The sequence below is a fragment of the Urocitellus parryii genome, chromosome 3 (genome assembly GCF_045843805.1).
Source record: "Urocitellus parryii isolate mUroPar1 chromosome 3, mUroPar1.hap1, whole genome shotgun sequence".
NCBI classification, from domain to species: Eukaryota; Metazoa; Chordata; class Mammalia; order Rodentia; family Sciuridae; genus Urocitellus; species Urocitellus parryii.
Window position 1 is genome coordinate 58,609,106 of NC_135533.1, and position 9,880 is coordinate 58,618,985.

A 9,880-nucleotide genomic window follows, 5' to 3' on the forward strand; every position below is an offset into this window, starting at 1 on the left:
CTCTGGAGAAGGGCATATTACACCTATGGTAACAGGTTATTGTTAAACCTTACAGAATAGCACACAGCAGAAACTGAAACAGAGTGAAAAATGCCTCCAAGCACAAATAAAACAGTCACAAGCCAGTTTTCTCTCTCTCTCTCTCTCTCTCTCTCTCTCTCTCTCTCTCTCTTGCACACAAAAATTGTGTGTACCTTGATTCACACTTGGCAACTGTGGCAAACACTACCATTAGTCTACCCAAATCTCCCCTGCCCCCAAAGTATAAACAGTGTTGCTGGAGCCATGGTAAGACCATTTTTCAGCTCCCCTTTCCTCTTAGGTGTTGCTAAGTTTTTGCCAACAGAATGTAAGCAGAAAAGCTATGTGTCATTTCTAGGCTGGTGTTTTTAGAAGAATAGGTGTGCCTTCTCTGTCCTCATCCCCTTCCAACAGATGAGTGCAGTTTACAAGCCTCAGAGAGAGATGGCGGAGCCAGAAGATAATAGAATCATTGAATGGAAGAGAGCCCCCCCCCACCTCAACACACCTGGGCACAAGTGAGAAATTAAAATTGTACCTGAGCTAATAGATGTTCGGTCTATTTTTTAGAGTAATTTACTTTCCCTGAACTACTACATGCCTTCAGTTCTGCTACAATTATAAAGAGAGAAACAATAGGTAAATGTCAAGGCAGAAAAAAACAACAAAAGCAAAATCACCATTATGACCAGCCACTGCAGAAAAATGTCTAAACGGTAAGGACACAAAATTTCAAAACAACCATGGAGCTTCTGGGGGGAAATAGTTCAACTTCAGGTAAAAGAGCCTAGAAATCAATTTTTAAAATATTGAGTGAAAAGAGCAGAATGAATCATTCTTCAAAGTATTTGTATCATAGATAGTATGGTTAACTTTATGCCCAAAGAGACATGAGTCTAAAATCGAATTAAATTTAATATATGCATCATCAGGCAAAATGGATTTTCAAAAAGGAAACTACTGTTGAGCTTCCATGGATTTCAAGAGTTTGTGAAATTTATGAAATCATAAGAAAAATTTCATATACATGTGTATTTTTTTCTAAGAGGACAATCTTGAGACTTTCTAAGAGGTCAAAGGGGCTCAAAAAACACTGAGCTACTGTTAAAATTTAAAGCTCATCTAATTACCTCAAAATGTGAAAAATTTTAAAGATAAATAAAACCAGGTAGTGAAAATAGACAAATAGATATTTAAATCAGAAATTATTTAGAAAACAAAATTATTACACTCTTTTTTAAGCAAATGTGTGGCATTCAATGAGTTAAGGGTCAGTTGCCTAAAAATTTATTTACCTAATCTCTAAGGATGCTGAATAAATATGGTATTGCCATATGTTTTTTGACAGGGTAGAAAAAGCATGAGTTTAAAGACCAGGAAGATTCAAGATCAAATTTTTTAGCTGTATAAACTCAAGTGAGTTCCTTAGTCTTTTAATGCCTCCTAGTTTCTTGAGAAAATAGAGATGCTTCAAGGATCAAACAGAGGTTTAGATGGTACATAATAAGGACTCATAAGCAGTAATTATTATTGCTATAAATTTTATTACACAGAACTCTACAGAAGACCTTAAACTGGGGCTTGGGATATAATTCAGTTGGTAGAGTACTTGCCTCGCATGCGCAAGGCCCTGGGTTCAATCCCTAGCACCACACATACACAAAAAAGATCTTAAAATAAGTGAAAGAAATTTATATTAAAAGGTGGCCATTAATTAAGGTAATAATATTGTACCATATTAAAAACTTAAACCAGATATTTTACCAAAGTGTTCTGCTTTGTGAATTTAAGTCAGTTAAATCCTAAGATCTCAAGAATAATTACCTTAACCCTTAGTACACCAGAGCATTCAAAGGCCCAGTTTTAGAGTTTATTTTTTCAGTCATTTTATTTATAAGAATTGATATTTCATGATTTTTATTCTTTCTTAGAAGTCTTTCAAAAAACAGAAAATTAATTAATTTATTTATTTATTTATTTTAGAATTTTTAATATTTATTTTTTAGTTCTCGGCAGACACAACATCTTTGTTGGTATGTGGTGCTGGGGATCGAACCCGGGCTGCACGCATGTCAGGCGAGCGCGCTACCGCTTGAGCCACATCCCCAGCCCCAAGAAAATTTATTTATTTTTTAAAAATAGAATTAAACTCACTCTATCTTGAAATTACTATAATAATCCAATGAACTCTATAAATCTAAAATATGTTTAGGATAATAGTGTTCTTATTTTTAATATGTCTTGTAAAATTTCATTCTCCTGGGAATTATTTAATTATTATTCATTGATTATTCCTAACTATGCTAGAGAGAGACGGAGAGATAGACAAACTAAAAGAATAGGAAACCAAAAGAATAATGGAATGTTTTTCAACTGGAGGTGATTTTCTGTCCCTGGGGACATTTGGGAACATATGGAGATGTTTTCTTTGTCTTAACCAAAGAGCATTCTTCTGACATTTAGAAGGTAGAGACCAGGGTGGTGCTAAACAACCACTCTGCACAGGGCATACCCCCACAAAGAAAAAAATTATTTGACACAAAATGTCCCTAGTGACAAGGTGGAGAAACCAACTTTTTTAAATACACAAAATGGCAAAAAGAAAAGCTGAGAAAGATCTTTTAAACTTACTAGATGAAAAAAATGATGACAGCAAAAATAAAGATAGCAGCATTCTAGATTCTAATTTCCATCATGAAATTGGAAATCCCAAACTCTGAGTCTTCAGAGTATGGTATTCTACCTTAGTTCTCCAAAACTTAAGTATCAATGAGTGAAAAATATATTTCTAAGGACAAAAGGAACTGTGGTATTCTCAGCCAGTTAATCCATTCAAGATGAGGATTTCATTGTGCAATCTTTTTATGTCAAGATATTCTTTTTTTAATTTATTTTTTATTCTAATTTGTTATACATGACAGAAGAATGCATTACAATTCATATTACACATATAAAGCACAATTTCTCATATCTCTGGTTGTATACAAAGTAATTCATATGCGTACGTAGGGTAATGATGTCCATCTCATTCCACCATTTTTTCTACCTCCATGCCCCCTCCCTTCGCCTTTTACCCCTTTGCCCTACTTAGAGTTCATCTAATCCTCCTATTATCTCCCTCCCAACCTCACTATGAGTCAGCATCCCTATATATGGGAAAACATTTCGCATTTTGTTTTTTTGGATTGGCTAACTTTACTTAGCATTATATTCTCCAGTGCCATCCATTTACATGCAAATGCCATGTTTTATTCTCTTTTATTACTGAGTAATATTTCATTGTGTATATATACCACATCTTCTTTATCCATTCATCTACTGACCGGCATCTAGGCTGGATCCACAGTTTAGCTTTTGTGAATTGTGCTGCTATAAACATTGATGTGGTCCTTTGGGTTTTAGATCCTTTGGATATCGACCAAGGAGTGGTATAGCTGGGTCAAATGATAGTTCCATTCTCAGATTTCCAAGGAATCTCCATACTACTTTCCAAATTGGCTGCAACAATTTGCAGTCCCACCAGCAATGTATGAGTGTGCCTTTTTCCTCATATCCTCACCAACACTTATTGTTGTTTGTATTCTTAATAGCTGCCATTCTGACTGGAGTGAGATAAAATCTTAAGAGTATTTTTGATTTGCATTTCTCTAATTGCTAGAGATGTTGAACATTTTTTTCATATATTTGTTGATTGATTGTATATCACCTTCTGAAAAGTGTCTGTTCATTTCCATAGCCTATTTATTGAAGAGGTTATTTGTTTTATTGGCATTAAGTTTTTCAGTTTTTTATATACTCTAAAGATTAGTACTCTATCTAATGTGCAAGTGGTAAAAATTTGCTTTAAGATGTGGGCTTTCTATTCCCCTCACTGATTCTTTTGCTGAGAAGAAGCTTTTTAGTTTAAATCCATCCCATTTATTGATTTTTTAAATTTTAATTCTTGCCCTATAAGAGTCTTGTTAAAGAAGTTGGGGCCTAAACTGACATGGTGGAGATTTGGGCCTACTTTTTCTTCTATTAGACACAGGGTCTCTGGTTGAATTCCTAGGTCCCTGATCCACTTTGAGTTGAGTTTTGTGCAAGGTGAGAGATAGGGGTTTAATTTCGTTTTGTTGCATATGGATTTCCTGTTTTCCCAGCATCATTTGTTGAAGAGGCTATCTTTTCTCCAATGAATGTTTTTGGTGCCTTTGTCTAATATAAGATAACTGTAATTATTTGGGTTAGTCTCTGTGTCCTCTATTCTTTACCTTTGGTCTACCAATCTGTTTCTTAATCCTGTATTTTATTTTTTGGTACCAGGGATTAACCAGTGAGCCATATCTCCAGCCCCTTTTTAAAAATTTTATTTAGAGACAGAGTCTCACTGAGTTGCTTAGGGCCTCACTAAGTTGCTATGGCTGGCTTTGAACTTGTGATCCTCTTGCCTCAGCCTCATGCGCTGCTGAGACTATAGGCATGAACCACAACACCTGGCAGATATTCTTAATTCTTTATGTTTGTACAACTAAATTTATTTAAAATAGTTCATATGCAAATAAAGATGGATAAAAAAACTGATGTAAAAATAAAAATTCATCAAATTAATCATCCTAAAAATTGTTTTAGATCTAAAAAGGAAAAAGTTTTATAATTGTAAAGCAAAGATGACAGTTCACTTCAATAAAATTACCTTCAATCAAAGTTTGCAAAGGTATTGCATTTTGATTATGCAAGTGCTAGAATATAACATTACTAGGAATAATGACAAGTTACATATTAGAGATTTATTGCAAATCATTTACAGCTAAAATTGATCTAATTATAAGAAAATAAAATATAAAAATGTTAATTATAAAACAAGATGAATCATCTGTTTTGCATACATAGTTATTAGTCTCTAAGTAAAACAGCTACCTGGTACATTAAAAACATGATTAAAGTAACCTAATATTTCAAGCACATTTCTAGTGCATAAAAAGGCTATTCCTTACTTTTTAATGAACAGAAGAAAACAACTGTGAAGACTAAATAACTTCATAAAGATCTCAGAATACTAATAATATACACTCTTGAGTTTCACTGAATGCTTTGAAATGAGATCTCAAAGAAATATGAGGTAAAACCTTCAAAGTTGCTACAACATCTGTACTTTCAAAAGAGAACAGCTGTCAAGGCATAATGTTTGCAAAGAATTTCTGACTGATGAATAAATTATAATATTCTGAAAAAAAGAATCATCTCTTTAGTTTGATACTAGAGTTCATAGTTCAAGGTTTGTTTGTTTTTTAACTGAAACAGAACTAGGAAAATACTTATACCTTAACAGACTGTAAGATGCTGGTTCCCTGTTCAGTTTCAATTTTGCAATTATCACACTGAATATTTTGGACTTTTACACAGCCAGACCCCGATGACTTGATATTCAAATCTAGAAGTAAAAAAAAAAAAAAAAAAAAAAGAAGAAGAAGAAGAAGAAGAAAACAAGTTAGTCTTAGTAGTTCCAAAGCATTTTAGCACTCCCTAGAAATTCAGCGTCTCAATTATGTCCAGAATATTACCAAATCCTGGGACAGAATCTTTTTAACAGTCTCTCTCTAAAGGTTGTAACAGGATCAAATGTAATGACCTTTCTGCCAGTATTTAGAAATAATTTCTTCTGTTGGCCTCTATCATCTAAAAAAAGGAAGTAACACAGATGGGGATTAAAGGAGGCAAGTGACTGCAGTTCTTGTAGTTACTCATGTTTCATATGGAAGATCATAGAAGCCTCTTAGCCCTGAGAAACACCCCCATTATACATACGAATGAATAATACAGTGAGTTAATGAGTCAATATCATAAGTCAGTTAAGTCAGTCAGCCTAGTCTCTCTTATATTCAGGAAGATTCAAAGATTCTTCTCTAACCATCTCCCCCAAATTAAAGCCATATTACAGGAGCAACATGAATTAGTACATAAGATTATGATTTAGGTTTCAAATCCTAACTTGAACCTTTCAAGCCTTAAAAACTGAGAATATTGCCATGAAGATACATCACAAAGTACTTGAAATAATTTTTAAAAATGAGAATCACTTTGAAAAATTTAATTAAACAGTATTAAAACTATAAGATCGTGGATAAATAAGAGTGTTATGTGAAGAAAGTTTAGAAAATAAGGAATCACAGGTACCATCTTTGTCAATTTAAGGCATAACCTTAGGTATCTCTGTATAAAAATAAAATAATTAAGAACACTGATGTTTAATAGTTAATTTACATAAATATTGATGATTTTCCTTAATGTAGACTACAGAAGTAAACACTATGTTCCTCCAAACACAAACTATTGGGGGCTAATGCCACAATTTCAATAGTTACAGCACAAAAACAGTTTCAGAGCAATCTCTGTAAAGGCTTAAAATAACACCAATATTTTGGCTGAGATTAAGTGAAAATATATAAAAAGATAATTTTATGCCACATAAACATGGATGCAAATATAAGTATAAAATTTATTTCCCAGTAATGTTACAACATATACCTGAATCTGAGGCAGCACAGGTTAATATGTAGTGAAGAGAAAGATTCTAAAGATAATATTATAGTTTGGATTTAAAATGTCCCCCAAAGGCTTATGTATTAAAGAATTGGCTCCCAGCTTGTGGTAACTGGTAGGTAGTGAAAAACTAGGAGTAGTACCTAAATGAAGGAAGAAGGTCACTGGGGGTGTGCCTGTGAAGGGTTTATCTTGTCCCCAGCCCTTTTCTTTCTGTGTGTACTTCCTGGCCATGATGAGGTGAGCAGCTTCGTTTCCACCATGCCTTTCCCTGCCATAATGTTCTGCCTCACCACAAGGCCACAGCAATGGGGCCAACTGACCATGGACTGAAATCTCTGAAACCATTACCAAAGTAAATCTTTCCTCCTTTCTTTCTTTCAGTTATTTTGTTACAGTGACAGAAAGATGACACAGATACACTGCATTTGATAGGTAGGTGGAGAAATTAAAGCTAGACAGTGATAGTAGTGCTGCTTTCATCCATTCACTGAAATAGGTAATAGACAAAGTAAAGGAACAGTATGAAGAAAACCAAGTTATAGAGATTTGAGGGAACTGAGGAATAGATATGGAAACAGTAACTTAAAAGCAGAGCTCTGACACTACAAAGAGAAAGCAACAAATAATGAAGTTTGGAATCATCAACAAAGGTAGTATCTATTTTCATCTGTGCTGCCATAAATTTTGCTTAGCTGTACTTAAACACTCAGTCTTATTTGTACTATGGGCAAATCTCCCCCAGCACCTTCCAGATATTTTTTAGAGGGTCTCTTAGTCATCTAGGCTGGTTAAAATAAATTCAGAAGTAAAGTGGATGGGTGGATTCTGGTTAGTTCAAATTCCAACTCTACCACTTCATATCTAAGAGAAAGAAGACATTTCTTAAATACACCCCAACCCCCCAGCCAGAATGTAAGTTTCTCAAATCCATGAAATGTTTCTTATGATTTACGTTTCACAATAAATATTTACTTTATGATACTACCTTTATTTCAATTTCCTCATCTGGAATGGTGACAATAACATCATCTACTTTACAGAGAGGATTAGAAAAGATTATTTTAGATGATGATTGTTATCATTATGATCACCATCAATATCATCCTTCAATCTCTGGAAGAAAGAGAGCCTGTGGAGCCCTTCCTGGTGTCTTGAATTTAAGAAATAACACAACCCAAACACCTAGGAAATATATGATGCAGGCATTATTTCTGAAGTTTCTCAGGCAATCTTACTATGTGTTTTTCTTTAAAGCTTGCTACTCCTGGAGAACTTTGGCCAAAAAGATCCAGAGACATCAGTTAGAAGCTAGGTGTCTCTCTGAAACCAGATACTTGCTCCAGGTTAGGTATGGAACAGCCCATAGATAAGAAGTTGTGTGGGGACCGCAAGGAGAGAAGGATAAGCAGGGGGAAAGATAGATGGGTTGCCAAACCATTGAATGGATTATCAATAAACCTCAACCCCCCAAAGTAAAACAGTTTGTTAATGACAATGTGACAAACGAAAACATATGGGTCTCCACAAATATTATTTGGGATTATTCCAAAACATGTTTGCATTCGATTTATTTATTTATTTTTTACTTCATTAGGAACCTAATTCTTAAATACTTCTCAGAACTCAGTAGTGCAGAAGAAAAGGGGCCAACTGTAAATTAGGTTAGAAAGTCAAGTTCAAAGAGGCAAATAAAAATGCACGTTCACCTAACTTGGTCTAATTTAAGAAGGTCACTGTGTTTGTGCTCTGGGGCCCAAACTTCACTTGCCAAACTTCAGGGGTGCGTTCACCTCCACCGACGCCTGGGGGTCCACGGTGTCAGACAGGATGGCCACCTCCTGCAGGGCCTCGTCGTACTTCACCTGCAGGTCATTCAGGCCCAGGATTCCGCCCTCCACGCCGCACACCGCGACCAGCAGGCGGTTGCCATCGGGGTAGGTGAGGGGGTCCAGGGGCCTCACAGACAGGTGGCAAGGGAGCCGCACCCGCAGCCGACCAAATGGGCTAACCAGCAGCGTCCACTCCTTCAGAGTCCGGCGCGCTGGGCCAGGCAGAGAGGCCTCGGGTTCGGATCCCAGCCGCCGCTCGCCACCAGCTGAGCAGTACAGCCTGGCCTGGCAGGCCCTTAGGGTCCAGAGCCTAGCACCGGCCCACACTCGGAGCTGACCAAGCGTGAGGCAACCAAGTCCCCAGCCGGAGCTGGAGGCGAACATGACTCGCCGCTCTCTCGCCCTCCCTAGGAACACCTCAACCACACCCGCGGCGTCCCTTGCCAGGGCCAATCGACTTAAGCACGGAGCTCCTACTAGTCAAAAAGGAAGATTTGCTGAAGCTAGAACAAGCCCATTCACTTAACTAGGCGATTTAGATTTTATCGGCAGGGCAATAGTAAACCGGAATTTGAAAGCTGTAAATACAAATTTCAGAGGCACACTCCTAGCTTACTTCCGCCCCTTTCGCGAAGGCCAACGGGATAGGTAGTTCTGAAAAAGCCAGACGTCAAGACGTTCTGGCGGTTTAAAAACTACATATCCCAGGAGGCAATGCGTGGGAGAGTACGAGTCCTGGGCTGGAGTGTTGGCCTCTTCTGAGAACGGCGCGCGGCCTGTAAGTCAAACCCATTGGCCATTGGAGGGATGGGCGGGGGGCGGGGGGAGGGGGGTAAATCTACATGAGAATCCTGCTGGCCAATGGAAAGAGTGGGAGGGGTAAGGTTAAAGCTGCGTGGTCACCTTGGAGACCAAGGACGCGACTTCTCCTCAGGAGAGGGCGGAGCTTTGGAGTGAAATCCAGGAGGTCAAACCCCCAAAAGAAAACTAGGAGCCTAAATAAGGATCAGGACCAAGGGAAGGGGTAAGAAACTGCTCTTTCTAAAAGACGAGAATTAGGTGCAAAATAGAAGTCCCCTCTGGGTGGCTAAACCAAGCTTCGCTAAACTAGTATGTGTGTGTGGAGGCGAGGTGGGGGGGGGGGGGGCAGGGTCCCCCTGGGATGGAGAATCCTGTGTCAAGAAATAGAGTAACATTGGTGCCTTTTAAGGAAACTCCTTCTTCTGTGGCAAAGAGAGTATAGGAATAGCGTTAGAGTCCTGGCTCTCCCTAATGTAAGTGACCTTACTCCAATCATTGGATGTCTTTGGGGTTCAAATAAAATGCTCGCTTTTCAAATAAGGACAATGATATCTTCCTTGCCTTACTTCAGAGGATCAAATGAGATAAAGAATGGCAATAATGCACAGTCTACAAATTGCAATGTAGGTTCTGTATTTTTATTTTAGGGACAACATTGATTCTAACCAAGACAGTTTTGAGAGATCAGAACTTATTTTGAGAAC

The 9,880-nt window shown here is 37.4% G+C and overlaps 1 protein-coding gene across 1 annotated transcript in view; it reads right to left on the reverse strand.

Annotated features, from left to right (window-relative positions):
• The window catches only part of Fam185a (family with sequence similarity 185 member A), a 47,227-nt gene extending 38,242 nt beyond the window's left edge, over nucleotides 1-8,985 (reverse strand). Inside the window, exons 1-2 of the mRNA XM_026384969.2 lie at nucleotides 8,315-8,985; nucleotides 5,325-5,434 (exon numbers count right to left, since the gene is read on the reverse strand). Of these exons, the coding sequence (XP_026240754.1) occupies nucleotides 5,325-5,434; nucleotides 8,315-8,759 (555 nt within the window). The 5' untranslated portion in view covers nucleotides 8,760-8,985. The remainder of the gene's footprint in view (nucleotides 1-5,324; nucleotides 5,435-8,314) is intronic.
• Nucleotides 8,986-9,880: the final 895 nt, after the last annotated feature.